Source organism: Polistes canadensis, unplaced genomic scaffold (assembly GCF_001313835.1).
Source record: "Polistes canadensis isolate GaletaPanama2010 unplaced genomic scaffold, ASM131383v1 scaffold_2, whole genome shotgun sequence".
NCBI classification, from domain to species: Eukaryota; Metazoa; Arthropoda; class Insecta; order Hymenoptera; family Vespidae; genus Polistes; species Polistes canadensis.
This window is the reverse complement of record NW_014569549.1, coordinates 444,076-461,805: the sequence shown is the minus strand read 5'-3', so window position 1 is coordinate 461,805 and position 17,730 is coordinate 444,076. Positions and strand designations below refer to the sequence as shown.

The 17,730-nt window shown below is 26.7% G+C and overlaps 6 protein-coding genes across 9 annotated transcripts; 2 read left to right on the top strand and 4 right to left on the bottom strand.

The window, feature by feature from the left end:
* The first annotated feature begins 465 nt into the window (after positions 1–465).
* Positions 466–2,586, top strand: LOC106785522 (dolichyl pyrophosphate Man9GlcNAc2 alpha-1,3-glucosyltransferase). The gene is made up of 2 exons (XM_014746081.1): positions 466–741; positions 822–2,586. The coding sequence occupies exon 2, from the start codon at positions 900–902 to the stop codon at positions 2,532–2,534; it is 1,635 nt and encodes a 544-aa protein (XP_014601567.1). The 5' UTR covers positions 466–741; positions 822–899; the 3' UTR covers positions 2,535–2,586.
* On the top strand, positions 985–5,235 carry LOC106785510 (mevalonate kinase). 2 transcript variants are annotated; one of them, XM_014746060.1, is made up of 4 exons: positions 985–1,072; positions 3,196–3,290; positions 3,517–4,627; positions 4,710–5,235. In XM_014746060.1, exons 3-4 carry the CDS (start codon positions 3,737–3,739, stop codon positions 4,968–4,970), a joined length of 1,152 nt encoding a protein of 383 aa, XP_014601546.1. In that variant the 5' UTR covers positions 985–1,072; positions 3,196–3,290; positions 3,517–3,736; the 3' UTR covers positions 4,971–5,235. The 2 variants fall into 2 exon arrangements, with proteins under 2 accessions (XP_014601546.1, XP_014601555.1); XM_014746069.1 differs by lacking the exon at positions 985–1,072 and adding an exon at positions 2,946–3,125.
* A 551-nt stretch (positions 5,236–5,786) lies between these two features.
* On the bottom strand, positions 5,787–11,260 carry LOC106785428 (two pore calcium channel protein 1-like). 2 transcript variants are annotated; one of them, XM_014745887.1, is made up of 12 exons: positions 10,880–11,259; positions 9,964–10,175; positions 9,680–9,844; positions 9,467–9,592; positions 8,570–8,877; positions 8,227–8,507; positions 7,910–8,128; positions 7,710–7,829; positions 7,283–7,622; positions 6,880–7,181; positions 6,675–6,781; positions 5,787–6,601 (listed from the first exon to the last, which is right to left on the bottom strand). In XM_014745887.1, the coding sequence occupies exons 1-12, from the start codon at positions 10,977–10,979 to the stop codon at positions 6,362–6,364; spliced, it is 2,520 nt and encodes an 839-aa protein (XP_014601373.1). In that variant the 5' UTR covers positions 10,980–11,259; the 3' UTR covers positions 5,787–6,361. The 2 variants fall into 2 exon arrangements, with proteins under 2 accessions (XP_014601373.1, XP_014601383.1); XM_014745897.1 differs by having other exon boundaries at positions 6,304–6,601; positions 9,964–10,148; positions 10,880–11,260.
* Positions 11,261–11,738: 478 nt separating this feature from the next.
* On the bottom strand, positions 11,739–13,249 carry LOC106785659 (60S ribosomal protein L6-like). 2 transcript variants are annotated; one of them, XM_014746299.1, is made up of 4 exons: positions 13,215–13,249; positions 12,593–12,784; positions 12,245–12,518; positions 11,739–12,153 (listed from the first exon to the last, which is right to left on the bottom strand). In XM_014746299.1, the coding sequence occupies exons 1-4, from the start codon at positions 13,215–13,217 to the stop codon at positions 11,807–11,809; spliced, it is 816 nt and encodes a 271-aa protein (XP_014601785.1). In that variant the 5' UTR covers positions 13,218–13,249; the 3' UTR covers positions 11,739–11,806. The 2 variants fall into 2 exon arrangements, with proteins under 2 accessions (XP_014601785.1, XP_014601793.1); XM_014746307.1 differs by having other exon boundaries at positions 13,158–13,218.
* A 715-nt stretch (positions 13,250–13,964) lies between these two features.
* LOC106784702 (nitric oxide synthase-interacting protein homolog) lies at positions 13,965–15,632 on the bottom strand. The gene is made up of 5 exons (XM_014744524.1): positions 15,270–15,632; positions 15,067–15,178; positions 14,582–14,982; positions 14,362–14,470; positions 13,965–14,277 (listed from the first exon to the last, which is right to left on the bottom strand). Exons 1-5 carry the CDS (start codon positions 15,443–15,445, stop codon positions 14,206–14,208), a joined length of 870 nt encoding a protein of 289 aa, XP_014600010.1. The 5' UTR covers positions 15,446–15,632; the 3' UTR covers positions 13,965–14,205.
* A 687-nt stretch (positions 15,633–16,319) lies between these two features.
* On the bottom strand, positions 16,320–17,384 carry LOC106784735 (protein SREK1IP1-like). Its single transcript, XM_014744588.1, has 2 exons — positions 17,237–17,384; positions 16,320–16,963 (listed from the first exon to the last, which is right to left on the bottom strand). The coding sequence occupies exon 2, from the start codon at positions 16,947–16,949 to the stop codon at positions 16,491–16,493; it is 459 nt and encodes a 152-aa protein (XP_014600074.1). The 5' UTR covers positions 16,950–16,963; positions 17,237–17,384; the 3' UTR covers positions 16,320–16,490.
* Positions 17,385–17,730: the final 346 nt, after the last annotated feature.

Below are 17,730 nucleotides of genomic sequence, written 5' to 3'. Positions count from 1 at the left end.
ATATATTGTGCAAATAATCATTTGAAGAATATATATAAAAATAATTGTTGATAAATATACTATTCTGTTATTATCAACGTTTCAACGAATGTAAAAGCAGATTGGTCAGGTAGGTATTTCTTTTTAATGTATTTCATTATTAGATACACGTTTGACGTGGCAAATTGGACAGACGTTCGTCAATTAGAGTATAAACCTTTTGACTTTTATTTGATTTTTATCCGACTCTATTGTTTCTTATTAATATTACAAATATTTCATCGTTCTAAGGTAAATCATTTCCTATCAATTGCATAATATTTAATTACGAAATGATTAAAAGAAACAAATAAAAAAGACATATTCGATATAAACGGTTATTAAATTTCAATCAAACACGATATTTTCAAATAAGGATTTTCGTTAGAATTCGCGACGTAAATGAAACATCTAAAAAAAAGTAAGGAAAATAGGTAATCAGTTCAAACCGATATAACTTGTAAACAAATATCGAAAGTTAGAGATCAAAGATTAGAGAGATATCGCCATTCTATTCGTTTCTGCTTATACATAGGTTCGCACGTTTAGTGGAAAATCAACGAAGAGAGAGAAAGACTTAATAATTTGTGCAAATATTTAACGCTGCCAATATTTAAGATTCGTAATTTAATATATTATTTCTAAAACCAAAAAATAATAATGTCGTATACAAAGGAATATATTCAAGATAAACTAACCACAAAATTGAATGCTTCGCACGTGGTATGTAATATTGAATCAAACATATTATTAGCCTTCTTTTCGTAAAAATGTTGAATCTGTTATAACCTCCAAATTTACAGTGTTAATCTATAACATCGATATTAAAGTAACAAGTATACTTTATTTAATCGATTCATTGTATAAGATCATAGTAAGAAATGGGTCTGCGTGGGTCTATGCAAGTAGTACTCATCTTTATTTTTGCACTCGTTTTAAGATGGTGCATTACTTATCATTCCCACAGTGGCCAAGATAAACCTCCTATGTATGGAGATTACGAGGCTCAACGACATTGGCAAGAAATAACCTTAAATCTACCTATACAAAATTGGTACGTCAATACGACGGACAACGATCTAAATTATTGGGGCTTAGATTATCCTCCCTTGACTGCATATCATAGCCTTCTATTAGGTTATATTGCTAACTCGACCAATCCTTCTTACGTTAAATTACACGAATCTAGAGGAATATCCTCTCCGGATCATAAATATTTCATGAGAATGACCGTTCTTTTCGCAGATGCTATGATTTTTTTGCCCGCAGTGGTATGGTATGTTATGAGCACACCAATAATTAAGAATCCTATAACAGAATACAATAATTTGTTTAATTTTAAAAGTAAAGATTTTATACTTTTAAGCGCATTGATTTATCCTGGCATTGTGATGATCGATCACGGTCACTTTCAATATAATTGTATATCGTTAGGATTTTTCATTGCTGCTGTAACAGCTATTTTAATTGATTCTTTTGTAGGCGGTTCATTTTTATTTGTATTAGCGTTAAATTACAAGCAAATGGAATTATATCATTCTTTGCCATTCTTTTTTTACATACTTGGAAAGTGTAGAATCAATAAGACCAAATCATTGCTTTTATCAATCTATAGATTAGTTTCTGTCTCATTAACTGTTTTAACAACATTTATTATTATTTGGTTACCTTTCCTTAAAGATCGGTACACCTTTATGAATACAGTTTTACGATTATTCCCATTTAACAGAGGCGTGTTTGAAGACAAAGTTGCTAATGTATGGTGTACAATAAATGTTCTTTACAAATTACGTAACACCTTTACAAACGAACAATTGGCACAAATCTGTTTGGTAATAACGACCATCGCTGTTTTACCAGTTTGTATTAATTTGTATCTATCGCCGAGAAAAGATAAATTTATTATTTCTCTTATAAATTCTTCATTGGCATTTTTTTTATTTTCATTTCAAGTTCATGAAAAGTCTATTCTTTTGGTAGCAATTCCAGTGTTATTGTATTTTCATAATGATCCTTTAGCATGTTTTTGGTTATTATTAGTTTCTCATTTTAGTATGTTACCATTGTATGTAAAAGATAATTTGTATCTGGCATACTTTGCAATGACAATGTTTTATATTCTTTCTATCATTTGGATGTGGTCAGATTTATTCGACGTCGCAAATAAATCCGACAAACGTGAAAGAAAATTTTCCAAAGGAAAAACAAACAGTCAAAGGATATCGAAACATAAACACTATTTCAATAAATATTTGTTTAATTTCATACATAAATTAGAGTATCATTACGGATATAATTTCATAATTAAGACATTATTTTACATTTCTATGCTAGGAATGTTAATTTTATCTTTTACTATTCATTGTTTAAAACCACCTGAAAAATACCCAGATTTGTTTGCAGTATTGATATCCGTCTATTCTTGCATTCACTTTTTTCTTTTCTTTTTGTATTTCTGTTATAAACAATTTATACTTGTAGATAATAATTTTGCGACTCGGTTAAAAATACATTGAATCGAGGGCTTTCTTTCTTAAGTATAATGTAATTGCTTATTTTTAGTTTTATTTCATATATTTTATGATATAATAGACATTGTATAAATGATTAACTTGTATTTTTTTAATACAAAGAAATAAATATGAGGTTTAAGTATTTAAAAAGGGAATCTTGCATTACTTTCATATTTTGTATTTATATTCATTATAATTGAACAAATCAATTAAACAAATTAATATTTATGTTCAATTTAATCAAGATTATTATAACTATACGATTTTTAATGTTTAAGTATTTGTAAATATTATGCGTTCTAATTTTAAATCTATTCCATTTGTCAATGGTACAGAAAATATTTGAATATTTTCAATAATATACTAATAATTATAATTCAACTAAAGTGAACTTTGATCTATTATCCAACTTGTATATGAATAATGAATATAAAAAAGTCTTCGTTCTAGATTTGAAGTTCTTATTCCACAGTTTAGTTGTATCTGAATACTCGTTTCGTACATTTATTGCAAGTGGTATATAAAAATGAGAAATAAAGTTGTCGAACTTTGCATATGATTGTTTTACTGCAACATATTTACATGTGTTCATAGGTATTGTCATTATATTTGAGAGAATTTTTATTAATCGTAGTCTAACTATTAATATTCTCTTTTTTTTCAGGAGGTAACAGATGATTCTGATGGTTGCGGTTCTAAATTTACTGTAATTATCGTTTCTGATGAATTCGAAGGCAAAACTTTGTTGCAACAACATCGGTAATATTATCTTTTCTTTTTATTATTGCACATATAAATGTAAAATTTGATTTGATTTATTTATAATATAATATATAGGGTGTCTGAGGTTTGTCTAGCTAAATAATATCAGCCTATTTTATCTATGAAAAAAACTTAGAATATGCTGACATAATTTGGCTGCAAAAACCTCAGACACCTTGTATATGATGTGATATTAATATGATCAATTTTTTAAATCGTATAGGTTGGTAAATTCAATTCTAGAAGAAGAACTGAAAACAATCCATGCATTTTCACAAAAAACGTTTACACCAGAACAGTGGAAGAAACAACAAATATAATTTCATATCATGTTTCACTTAGATATCACATCAGCAGTTATTTTATAGTTTAAAACAGGAATTTAATAATATATTTTTCATTGTTAATATTGTATCAGGATTTAATAATCTATTCGTATAAAAATGATCTCATTTAAGGTATCTGCACCGGGAAAAATTATTTTGTTCGGTGAACATGCAGTTATGTATGGAAAAACTGCACTAGCAGCTAGTTTAAATTTACGTACGAATTTAACATTTCAAGAGATAGAAGAAGTAAATGATGTTATAAAATTAAATTTTCATGATATGAACTTAAAGTTGAGCATACCCATTTCATTAATAGTATCATATATTAATATTTATAAAACTTATTGTTTAGAAAACAATCGTGATAATTTTTCTAATGATATTCATCGACTCTCAAGCGAACTAGGTTATTCTAATCAATCACCACAAAAATTATGTTTAGAAGCGCTTTTTTATTTATTAATATATGTAGTTGAAAAAGAAGGAATTAATGTAAAACCCATTGAAATAAATTTGAGTACAGAGTTAACGATTGGTGCTGGACTTGGGAGTTCAGCTTCTTTTTCGGTTTGTTTGTCCGCTTGTTTTCTTCATTGGTCACGTTTACAGAAAAATATCCGTAAAACTTTAGATGCAAGCGATTTGGAAATTATAACAAATTATGCGTTCGAATGTGAAAAGATTTTACACGGTACACCATCCGGAATTGATAATTCCATTTGCACTTATGGATCAATAGTAGAATTTAGAAAAGGCGATGGGGTAAGGTTGATACCCAATGCGATGAAATTGAAAATTTTATTAGTTAATACTAAAGCACAAAGAAGCACTAAAGCGATGATAGATAAAACAGCTAAGTTGAAATTAATGTTTCCTACTGTTTTTGATTGTATCATGGATGCTATAAATAATGTAGCAAAAGAAGCATTAAAAATTCTTACTGAAGATAATACAAATCAAACAGATAATGATAGCAAAGAGAATGAAAAATACAATCAGTTAAGAGTAAGTAAATGAAACTTAAAATCCTTAGAAACTATTCCTTTAGAATAAGATACATTCTTATATTAATTTTGACCACTTTTAGACGCTCATCGACATTAATCAACACTTTCTAGCAGCACTTCAAGTATCTTATCCATTGTTAGATAAAATATGCGTGGAAGCTCAAAATTATGAATTTGGTGCAAAGTTAACAGGTGCCGGTGGTGGAGGACATGCTTTTATTTTATTACCGCATAATACCCAACCTGAAATTATATCAAGTATTTCCCAAAAATTAATTGCGTATGGTTGTGGTGTTATGTCGACAAGTTTAGGTGGTAGTGGTGTTATAATCAATGAATAAAATGTTCTTACAATTATTACATGAAAATCGCATTACTAATTAATGAACTATAATTGTATTCTTTATATATTGTATTTAATACATAAGGTAGCTTCAAATTTATACATTTATAAATATAAAGAACAAACTTAATGATCATATCTGGAATGTGTATCGTAATACAAATAACGCTTACATATTAATGTATTTTATAATCGAAAGAGTATGATTCCAAAATAATTACCAATTGTGTTTCAATAAATAAATAAATAAATAAAATATAATATATTTATTCTTGTGATGATAACATTAAAAAAATATACAAATTGATCGAATATATGACAAATAATGCCAATACTCAAATACGCATAATAATAATGATAATAATAATAATAATAATAGAATTATGTAATAATACATATATATGTATATATAATCATTCCTAATTATATTAACAGAATTAATGCATACAAGAAAAACCTAATCAATATTTTTAGTTTTTATTTCATTTACAATTCGTTAAAAAGAAATATATAATCGAAATGAAAATATCATTTTATCTTACATCACATATAAAGTTACATATATTTATATATATATATGTGTCAGTATATTATTTATAAATATTTATATTAATATACAGCATTAAACAAAAATTATGATTACTGATTATAGCATAACACTAAAATATATTTGCATTATTAGTAATGAGTATGAAAAAATTATGCAATGAAAAAAAAGAATAATTTATTATATATAAATTAAATAAATCAGAAAGAAAAAAAATAAATTATTATAAATAGAAATGAAAAGAAAATGTGCGAAATATTATTAAAAATATGAATTGATAGCAGACATCATAAAAACATAATTTATTCGAAAAAAGTATTTCCTAATTTATATAAAACATTAACACGTTAAAAACCACGCTGGTGGCCTATAAAATTGACCTTATTATCCATCTAAGCCGCATTGATTATTAACAGCCAACATTCTTTTTCTGTTGCTGATAGATCATTGTGATCTAAATGGAAAGCTCAAGAAAGGAGACTTGTGTGGCCTTTAACGTGTTAAATAATATGTCAGAAAAATGTATATATAGTATTATTATTATTATATTAATGCCAGCATTAATAAGATCACATTAATTGCTTTTTTTTATGTCACTATTTATGTCGTCAATGATAAATTATATTTATTTCACTAAAAATATTTTCTTTAAAATATAAATCTACTAAGGACAGACGTATTCGTGCTTTTCTTTAATTTAATTCGCTTTAACAATCTTGAATAAATAAAAAAAAAAGAAAGATATTATATCGTTTGAGATGATATACTAAAAATAGAATGAATTGACGGAAAATTGTCGACGAATTTAATTTGTACAATTAAATAATTATTACTGAATATTATTAGGTGCGTTGTGTAACACCGTTACTTTGTGGAGATCGCGATCTTCGATGTAAAATAAGTTCGGAATCAGAAACATCGTTACCTTCTCTATTTTCTACGTGATTATTTATAACAGTAATACCATTTTGACGTTCTTCTAACTTAGCTTCCGATATCCATTCAGTTATTTCATTAGTATACATTTTTCGTTGTAAAACCTCTCTGGTACGAGGTCGCGAACCAATAAAAAGAGTAGTGCCCTGTGTAAAAAAAAAATTATATATTTGAAATAATAAATTGAAAATTAAATTTAAAAGATCACAGAATACTTACGCCAACAACTAATGAAGATCGTAACTCTTCGAGAAGTTGAACATCTTCTATTATGCATTGTAACTCGCTCCATCTTAATTCGACTTCCTCGTGCAACATTTTTTCTTCTACGAAAATATTATAATATACGAGGTAATGTCATACGCGTATTACATAAATGTTGCTGAGAGAAAAATGATATCATTATCACGTTTATACAACTTACCATCATGTTTAGACGTTGATCTTTTATATTGTATCCTAAATCTAAATGCTTCCAAGAAACTGGATACCACGATAGTGAGGACGATCATGGTTACCAAGTAGAATGTCATAAAATATGACCGGGTATACATACCAACGGTAACAGCATACGCGTTCATTAATATGAACCAATTGTTAACAACAGTTAATTCAAAGAGCGTTACGCTGCTAGCTATTAAATTATCAAATGTGTTGAGATAATAATATCCTAATGCAGTACTTCCATTAGCAGAATATTTATAAAAATCTTCAACAGTTGTGTTCCTAATAAAATCAAATATAGATAATTTAAACATAGCGATAATAGCAAGAAAATACTTATCATAATGTACATACATTTAGAAAGATATCTGCGTTATACGTACTTGCAACAATTTCTCATATCATATCCAGCGAATAATTCCATTCCAATGATAGCAAAGAAATAGTATAAAACAAGCATAACAATAGCAGTAGAACACATTAGGGGAAACAATATAACAAGCGTACCGAATACATCTCGATAACGCTTTTTTATTTTGAAAAGTCTTAAAAGTCTCAAAGGTCTGAATAACACTAAGAACATAGCATTAGGAAACAGAATAAGTCCGCAAGCAGCAACTAAAGTCATAATGGAAGCTCCTAAATCAAAAAGATTCCATCCGGAATTAAGGTAACGTTTAATCCCAAGGCCCAATATTTTAGCCAATGCTTCCGATATAAATACTGTAATTATTTTTTAATCATTAATTATATTCATAAGATAATAAATAATAGTAGTAATTAAGGGTTATAAAATATCGTTAAACTTACAACTTCCAAAAAGCAAAGTGTCCCAACAAGCTGCAAATTTGTGAACTGATACTTGAATATTTTCACTTGGTTGTATTAATCGGATTATCATTGCTATTCCATTTCCTATAATTATTATGTCTATAAAAACAAGGAATAATATATATTTTTAGTATATAAGATGTTATTTTCTACACATAATGTATAATTTATTTACTTACATACTAAACTTTCAAAATATGTCCATCTAATAGCAGTGTGAGCACCAACGCATAACATTTGCAAAGGTTGCCATGCTGAATGGTACCACGGTATATTAGAGTATTCTACTTCCCATTGAAGCATTGTGGCATCATATATTACTAAAAATTCTTCAGAGTTCAACGCACCACTTCCAGAGACATTCATGTAACGAAACATTAAAACAATGTCCCTCGTAGCTGAAAAATATTTAAATGATAAAGATATAGAATAGTAAATATATAAACAATTATAATAAAACATAATTAATGATATTAATGTATTATTTTAGACTTACATTTATGTGGTGCATAATATCTCATTAAGCCTTCGAATTGTCGAAATTTCATTTTATCTGGATTCTGTTTAGAAACTAATAGTTTAAAAGCATGCTGACAAGCTTTTCTTTTATGCAAATATAATTTTTTAAATTTATCTCGTTCCGCTGATGTAAACGTTTCGTTTACAACAGCTAGCATTAAATTCATCATTACGTATAACATAGTCGACAAATATGATACAAAATATATTGCGTACCACTTGTTTTTGGAATAAGATGGCATCATTACATCTGGAAAGCTAAAAATTTAATATTTAATTAATATTATACTTCAAGGAATAGAACAATATGATTGACTTACTTTGCAGTGGTGAGAAGAACAAATAAGCTTACAAAACTATTTTCCAATGTTGAAAAATTTCTATTCATTTCCGAAAACATAAAATAACCCAATACTGTATAAACAGAAATGAAGAATAGAAGGAGTCCTAACATGTCCAAAATTGGAGGTAATGTTAATAATATCTGTCTTATAAATCTTCTAACTCCGCCACAATATTTTGTATCTACCAAGAAAATGGGTCTTAAAGCTCGTGTTACTCTAAAATGAGAAGACTGCCGTACTAGAACAACCATAGCCTCAAGGAACATAATGGCTAGAGTAATGCACTGAAACAATAATTCAAATGTTTATTTAAAAATTAAAAACAAATAATATATATACAAAGAAACCTATGATTCCTCTAATAGTATACATGTTTATACTAAACATTTAAGTAGCAGATGAATATCTAATGAATCTTCCGTCAAAGTAGACTCAGATGTCTGATGTTTTAATAAGGTTGCATAATAAGAATGAAAATTAATGGGTATGCTAATAAAGTATTACATATGTATATATCAATTTATTGCACAAATCGTATTAACGACTTTCATAATATTCTACTCGCAATGATGCGTTACCGTAACAAATGTTCCAGTTTAATTTGTTTTGTACCATTGGACTTGATGTTGATATGAAACTAATGGTTAAAATAAATTATTTCATTGTTACCATTGTAATCGTTAAAAACTCGAATACTTCTTATTAGTTTGCAGCTGCAGCTTTCCTTATCTTTGTTTCTTACTGCTTAACTTTTGATGAGAATTATTATTGTTATTATTGCAGATAAAAGCTTCCTTATTGTGAATACTTTTTAAAATACATTATCTAAAGTTATTTGAACACATAAATAATCATTAATTTTGTATTTTTTACCTTTATCATTGTACGTTTATGTTTCAGCATAGTTCCCCAACCGATCCATCTCAGTTTTAAAGCTAATTCTATGCCAATAGTAATTAAACAGAGTAGTTCTATCGTACTGTGACCCCATACTGGCATCTAAAAGTATTTTTTATTCATTGTGTGACTATTGTTTCGGCTAAAGGTAAAATGCTTTTTTTTTCATTATTATATTTCATAACTCACTTGGAATAATGAGACAGCTGGTTCTTCAACGAATGCTAAAGCTAATAGAATAAGAGACGTTAATAAATCTAGTCCATAATACCACTTATTATGAACTAAAAGATATGCAGGTAAATCCTCTGGGTGTCTAGGATGCGAGTCAAATTTTTCATTATTTCGTCCTTCCTAAAATTGATTTCATTTAATTAATATGATATTCAGATTAAAAAAATTTTAATTTATATAAGAAGTATTTGATTTTATTTATTGAAATATAAAATTTTGATATTAATTAATAATAATACCTCTAAAAAAATAGCAGCTTCATGATAATTCATTTCCCAATGCATATCAATGTCCAATGGTTCTTCTTGGGAAACAATGATGGTATTTTCAGGAACATTAGTATTATCCATTCTTTCGGTATCGAATTTGTAATTTGTTTTATTGGAATTTTCCGTTTCATCTAAAGATATTCTTACATGACTTTCTGGGGAAGACAACATAGATCCATATTCTATAAAAAGTTACAAGTAAATAAAAGTATATGTACAAAATTAATATGTTATTCCATGCACAATAATTTGTTGTTACACAATTGATTACAATTAAAAAATTAAAGGATTTATTAGAAAAATATTTATATTGTAAATTTAATTAATTGCAATTGTGCATAAATTATTTATTCTAAATAAACTAATCTAAATTCAGTAAAAAAAAATTTCAAAAATATTTAGATCACGAATAAAATTCAATTAAGCTGTTATATCATTTATTTATTATATACATTTTACTTTTTATACGAAAGAAAAATAAAAAAGAAATTAAAACATTTGTATTGTAAAAAGATCAATAATAATGATAATAATAACGCATAAATTATTTCTCCTAAATAAAATTAATTCAAAAGTACAGTTATACGATTTAAAAAATATTTATATTCCAAATAAAATTCAATGAGATCACTTATATATATAAATTTTTACGTACAACATAAAATATAATTAAATAAAAAAGAAAAAGCAAAAAAAATAATATCTTATTTTATCATATACATATAAAAATACGAAAGTAAAAATGTGTTCCCATTGAAAGAAGAGATAATTTAAAAAAAAAAAACTTAGTCTCCGTTGTTAAACTTTTTTTCGATTAGTTACAGTTAAATATCGATTAAATACGGATAACAAAAAAAAAATTAAATCGCAAAATATTGTAACTTACTTTGGTTAGATCCATGAGAAATGTCTTGTTCCAAAGATTGATTAGTGTCATCATTAAAACGTTGATAATTAGCAGCGAATTCGTTAGCTCTGGAAGACATTTAACACACTCTGTCACATGTATCACGCAATTGACTGAAACACCTATGTATCTCTACACCTTCTAGGACATCTAGTCGATATCACTATAGCTGTATATCTCTAATGAAATTCCTTTTTTTTTTTCTTTTTCTTTCTTTCTGTCAGTCAAGTTATTATCTATGTTTTACGTTAATTCGTAGTGTTTGATGCTATTCGATATGCTGCTAACTGTTCATGTTACTAACGTAACGTCAAACTCTAATCATCAGACTGAATCATAAGCAATTATGTGGGGGCGGTTTAAAGGAAACCAGAGAGAGGGAAATATGTGTACATATATATCTATCTATATAATAAGTACATATATATATATATATATATATATATGTATCTATCGTGAAAAATAGGTATAGTATTATTTGCAAATGTAATATTAGATCTGATAAATTGTTTACTCGATAGTTAGTTTCATTATACTTTTCTTATATGAATTAATCAATTATTTTTTTTCATTGAATATATAAGAATAAAATATAGAAAGTTTTTTTTTTTTTTTTTCTTCTACTGGACACTTCGAGACATTTTGTCTATGGGTATAACGTTTTTAATAATTTATGAAATAAATATAAATGCAATACTATATCGTTAATCATGAGAATCAAGAGCAATATCGTTTACAAATGAAAATCTTATTAGAATAAAACGTGAAAGTCTTTTTTTTATTAGACATTATGGAAACATTTTAGAGATATAGTGTTTATAATTAATTGTAAAACATATAAAATGTAAAGTTGTTATTTATTATTTCTCAAAAAGTTACAAACAAATGAGAATGTAACGCCGCCTATTAGAATTTTAATCTATGCGGATACTGACTGCTCCTCAAACCAAACATTGCTGAAAGATAAGTGAACAATAATTTTTTGTCTTGACTTTTCTTAATCGCATCTATTATAACTTTGTCCACAGTCTTTTGATCAGATTTTCTTTGATCATTTGGCTTGTATTCTTCCTTCTTTTTACTGAAGATATCGCCTTCTTCTTTCTTAGCACGTTTATCATGTTTCCTCTTGAAATATTCATCGTTGATGTGTTCTGGTAATTTATATCCAGAAAGATCAATGCGTGTTGAAGTTGCTATGACGTAGTTCTGATTGATTCTACGCAGCGGACAACCATTGATGAGGAATGGGCCTAAAAAATTTCAGAACATTTATTGAGTTTTTTAGGAATAATAAAATTAATAGATAAATAGAGTTATGACAAATATAATATCAAAACAAACCTGTAACTAAAAGTAATCCAGTTTTTAGTTGTTTCAAGAAAACAACACGCTTTCCCTTGTGCGACCCAGCTAACAAAATGCAAACGGTTCCTGGAACTAAACTGGGTCTTAAATATCGATGGTGTTCACGGAAGAATTTCTTGGTATGTTTTTTGGTGATAGGATCTGCTGTAGGATAATTAGATCTTCTCTTTTTCAATAAAACAACACGTTTTTCTCCATTTTTATCACCACCTATTTCTTTCTCAGTAGTTAAGGGTTTCTTAAGTTTCACCTATACAAAAACAAATTTGCATTAATTCTATTCCATGATTTATAAATGGGAATTATTAAATATAAATTACTTACGACTTTGGTTGTCTTTTTATCTATAAACTTGTAGATGGCTTTTTTGTGATACATGCGAGAACGGCTAAACCTGTAAACACCATTTCCTAGATCATAATTTCTTGGTTTCCCAAATTTCTTCTTAACTTCTTTCTTTGTAGAAACAGCTGCATCAGCAGCTTTTTCTGGCGATTTAGTCTTCATATCCGACATCTATGGAAATATAAAACAACTTAACTAACACGTTATTATAAACATCATTTATAAAATCTGTTATCCAAGATTTTGCTAGGTTAGGTTTAACCACGTTGCATTTATAAAAAAAAATTAATGAATGATACAGGATTATTGTAAGATAATTTTAGTCCCGTAGAAAAAAAAAAACAAAAAAAAACAGTAATTGTTTAAATTGTAATTAAATAAATAGTGCAAAACAAAACATTCAAAACATTCTGGCAACATTTACTTGTAACAAATTTCTTTCAAATTTTAAAGAAAATTATTTCGAAAAATGAAAATATATTTTTAATTATAGAAATGGGATACAATAAATAAAATATTTAATCAATAATTAGAATATACATACTTTAATTAATAGGATTTCTTGGATAACTTAAAATTATTTAACGAGACAGATTCTTACCATAAATCGAAAGGAAAAAAGAGAATAAGAGACTGCTCCATCTAGGAGGTTTTCAATGAATTAATATTTATGGAGTTCTTGACTGTATTTGAAAAAATGGCGGAAAAAATATTACACTTGATCTACGAGCACGATTATTTTCAAATATAGATTTTGTAAAAAATATAAATAAATTATAACAAAACTTATATATAATTTATTTAGTATTTCTCTCGTCCAAAAATTACAATTTTTAATGATAAAATTTAACAGGGAACTTGGACATGAAAGAAGTAGAACTTAGTTTGATTTAGTTGGACGTTTCGTCCCTTTATTGGGACTTCTTCAGCAACTTAATCTTTACAGTTCAGCGTCTTTTTTCATTGAGTAGACATACATTTTTCTTTTTATTAATATTCAAAACACAAAACATCTAAACTTCGTTAAATTGATCGTTATTATTTAAGTTCCTCAACAAAACTTATATATAATATATTTATATTATATACAGAATTCAAAAGTGTACAATATGGATAATAATCTCTGCTAAATGAGTAGATAAAATATTTTTTATATATTTCAACACTTAATTCTTTAATTGCCATTATTCACATGTTTCGCTCAGGTAGTATTTTTATTATTCAAGATTTCATAGAAATTAATTTTTCATTTTCAATGTTCCAATAAAAATTTGTAATTGATCAATGGGCACTTTTTATTTCAAAGTACGTGACAGTCAAAGTGTTAAAAAATGATTGGTACAACTTTTAATTATGTATACTTAATGTTTAATAAAATGGCAAAGTTACAATAACAATGGTGTAGTTGGTGTATTTAGATAATGCTTTTGAATCGAGCTTTTATTATTACGGTCTTTATCAAAATCTTTTTTAGTAATGTACTTTTATTATAAATAAAATTATAACGTTTGCTAGAGAAAGAAGAGAAAGAAATCTTTTATTGTTAATTTACAGTATTATATAATATTTACAGTAAGTCACTCTGTGTCCAATTAAGCTTGTAATACTGGTCTTTCATGTTTACCTTCCAAAGAATCATTTACAGCTGCATAACCTGTACCACCCTGTAAAATTAAAAATGAAGAGTAGAAAGGTTCTTTATTTAAAAACATTTACTTATGTAATTTAAATATATGTGTGCATATTACCCTTTGTAAAGGTATAATATCTTCTTTTGTTAATTTTGAACTGTCCAATGGATTGATCCATTCTTTTTTTATTATTTTCTCGAAGCACTCCATTGTGATGACATCACCGCTGAAAGTTTATTCATTTATTTAATTAATAATATTAATAATTAATAATAACATATTAACATCAATTTAATATAATTTTATAATATTCATCTTATTTATTTATTTCACTTACGTCGTTTTAATTACTGCACAGGGGATGCTGTTACTTAAAATATCATGCGTAATGGGGCACATATATCTTGCTTGTTTAACTATAAGCGACTTATTATCATCTGGATCTTTAACTTCGGTAAATTTAACTGAGATAAGATCGCTCATTTTCAAAGGTTTGCCGCTGAGAGGACAGTAAACTATTTTACTGGGTTTTTGCAATTTTATCTTCTTTGCTTCTGGTGTCTTAGACGGAATCCAAAAACTAGGTAATGCTTTATCTTTTCCATTACTCATATTTGAAACCGAAGTAGGTGATTGATTCAACTTCGATTTGGTCCTTGAAACAATATTCTTTTCGTTTTTTAAGAAATCTTGCAATTTTAACAGCTCTGCGTTCACAGTTTGTTCTTGTAACTCTTCCTATAATTGAGAACAGGGAACAATTATTATGAATACCATTATTCATTTATTATTTAATATTAATTCATATAATTAGAAATTTACCTCTTCCTTCTGTTTCTGTTTTTCATATTCTTTTAATTTTCTAGTATATTCTCTTTTCTTTGTTAAAATGTATTCTAATATTGCTTCTTTGTCAAAGAGGTAACCATCTTTTCTGTAAACAATAGGATTAATAAAAACATTACATGTAATTTAAGAATTTTTTAATAAAAAATAACAAATAATAAATTATAAATAATACATACGTTACTACAGGTTCTCTGCAAGGTTGTAAAGTAAGACAGCAACAATCAAAATCCTTTACAGAATCTTTTCCAACTCTTTGGGTGTTGGTACCATAACCTGAAGCATTTGCATCTTTCTTTTTCTCGTGATAAGTGTAAACTGCACCAGCTGTACAATTTCTTGCGTGTCTTGTCATTATTTTAATTAATTTATTTTAATGGTAAACTTTTTTTACGAACTTGTATGAGAATAATTTTATACGAATCACAAAAATCTAACAAAATAAGTTTGTTTTATTTATTGTTTACAGAAGCGTAGAATATATCATCCGTTCACTATATCTTCTTCAATTCGTATGCACCTCCAACGATGAATGTGGATTCTTCCAAGTGTACCAACTATGCAATAATTATACAGGTATCGTAAAATTGTAATAAAATTAGATAACATAAGATTGTCTATTTTTTTTGGCTAAATCACATTAAGACAATGAAATAGATAAATATTATTTTGTAAGGTTAGTTATGCATTGACAACTTTTCAATTATTAAAATGAAATGCATTATTTTATAAATCATTTGGAATTGTATAAAGTTCGTTTACTAGGGAATATTGTAGTTGTTTCTAGCTAGTTGTTTTTTTCAATTAACCGGAAGTGTGGGAAACCATCTTATATTGATATACTTCCTTTATTCTAATATTAAATTAATAGAAATGTTTTATGTATTTTTGGCGATAAATAAATAACCATCTTTATTCTATTTCTAATATCTTTAAAATAGAGTTCTTTTCCTATGAAAACTTTCATGGAAAATTTGTAGACATGAATTTTGCAAGACAAATAATATTTATTAAAAAAATTGAAAAATGTAATTATTAAATTATCTTTTAGCTTTTAAACGAAGTCCTTCTTCATAAAAATCAGATATATATATAAAAGTATGAACATCGCAAATAGAAAAAATTTAAACTTAAATATTAAAATGCATTGTGTAGTGAACAGTTTTATTGTTGAATTTTGAATCAATATATTTTCTATATTCTTTTATAAATTAAAAATTAATACAAAAGATAATATATAGTAGGTAATATTATAATAATTTATTTATATAATCCAAGTAAAGTGTCTATTGATGTATATACATTATATTAAGAAAGAGCATATGATACAATTAAAAAATTATTTAAAACTATCTTATATTATAAATTTTGTATCGACAGTGGTTTTGACAATGTTGATATTAATCACTGTTGCTCTCTGACGAGCTTTCCTTTTTACGTTTCTTTTTCTTCTTATGTTTAGATTTTTTTTTCCTTTTTTTATGTTTTAGTCGTTTCTCTGTCTTTCGCTCTTCCTCATCTTCTTCCGTGGATGAACTATCAGATTCTGTGTCGCTTGATTTAGTTTTCTTTTTCTTCTTCGAACTTTTCTTATTTTTCTTTTCCTTGTGTCTCTTTTTAGCTTCTTTCAATTTCTTCTTTAATTCTTTTTCACGCAATTCTGTTAATGGTGTGACGTAGTTTTCATCGCTGTTGGAACTGGTACTACTTACATCTAATACGATCTCTTTGTTTGGATCAACTTTAATAAAATTGCGACATTGATAAGTCAAATGTCCTGCATAACCACATTTTTTGCAAGCAGGTCTTGCATGATCTTTGTTTTGTGGCACCAATCTTGATAAAAATTCTGGATCCATAAGATCAAAGGTAGCTATAAATGGAATTTAAAAGTTAAGCTTTGGAAAATAAATTAAAAAACGATATATTGTATTAATATAAAAAATATCAAAAATAATAAAAGATAATTAGTATACAATATATTATAATTAAAGTTAATAAAATATATATATTTTCAAATTAATATTATAAATTTAAAAATTACAAAAATCTAAAATGTGATGCTTAGAGAAGCACTCTCAAAGTTAGGTTATAAGTGTAAACAATCGTAAGGTTATTTTCTTGAAAGTAACATATATATACTCACAAGCAAATTTTTTAATTAACTTCTCCTTATCGTTTTCTTTTTATTTTATGTAACAAATGTAATTAATTTCAACTATATAATTATTCAAAATACTTGCGCGGTAGTTCATATAAATTGTATTATTTTCTTGTTACTGCAACAGTGCCATCTGTTGTCATATAAACGATTCAAAAAGCATTTCTTGGTGTTCTGTTTTATCCGAAACAGATTTCGACTTTATCATTTATAAAAAGGAAACGTAAAGTAATCGCAAGAAGTAAAAACAAGTGCCTTTTTATTACAACATTATAAAATCTACAATTTACACAAATTACAATAAAATATATTCATAAAACGAGGCGCTGCATTTGAAGGAATACGACGTTGCTTGTCGCGTCAGCCATTTTTACGGAAAAATACATCAATGCAAAAAATATATTCAAGTAGAAAATAAATACATTTATGATCACAATAGATAGATAAATAGATAGATTACTTCCGGTGTCACATAGATT

Coding starts and splice junctions, on each gene's coding strand:
- LOC106785510 (XM_014746060.1), top strand. CDS start 3,737: ATGATCTCATTTAAGGTATCTGCACCGGGAAAAATTATTTTGTTCGGT. Junction 4,628..4,709: donor AAAAATACAATCAGTTAAGA/GTAAGTAAATGA, acceptor GACCACTTTTAG/ACGCTCATCGACATTAATCA.
- LOC106784735 (XM_014744588.1), bottom strand. CDS start 16,949: ATGGATCCAGAATTTTTATCAAGATTGGTGCCACAAAACAAAGATCAT.
- LOC106784702 (XM_014744524.1), bottom strand. CDS start 15,445: ATGACAAGACACGCAAGAAATTGTACAGCTGGTGCAGTTTACACTTAT. Junction 14,471..14,581: donor TGTGCAGTAATTAAAACGAC/GTAAGTGAAATA, acceptor ATAAACTTTCAG/CGGTGATGTCATCACAATGG. Junction 14,278..14,361: donor ATATTATACCTTTACAAAGG/GTAATATGCACA, acceptor TTAATTTTACAG/GGTGGTACAGGTTATGCAGC.
- LOC106785522 (XM_014746081.1), top strand. CDS start 900: ATGGGTCTGCGTGGGTCTATGCAAGTAGTACTCATCTTTATTTTTGCA.
- LOC106785428 (XM_014745887.1), bottom strand. CDS start 10,979: ATGTCTTCCAGAGCTAACGAATTCGCTGCTAATTATCAACGTTTTAAT. Junction 9,593..9,679: donor CAGCTGTCTCATTATTCCAA/GTGAGTTATGAA, acceptor AAATACTTTTAG/ATGCCAGTATGGGGTCACAG. Junction 7,623..7,709: donor CACTTTGCTTTTTGGAAGTT/GTAAGTTTAACG, acceptor AAATAATTACAG/TATTTATATCGGAAGCATTG.
- LOC106785659 (XM_014746299.1), bottom strand. Junction 12,519..12,592: donor ATAAAAAGACAACCAAAGTC/GTAAGTAATTTA, acceptor GTTTTTGTATAG/GTGAAACTTAAGAAACCCTT. Junction 12,154..12,244: donor TGGATTACTTTTAGTTACAG/GTTTGTTTTGAT, acceptor GAAATTTTTTAG/GCCCATTCCTCATCAATGGT.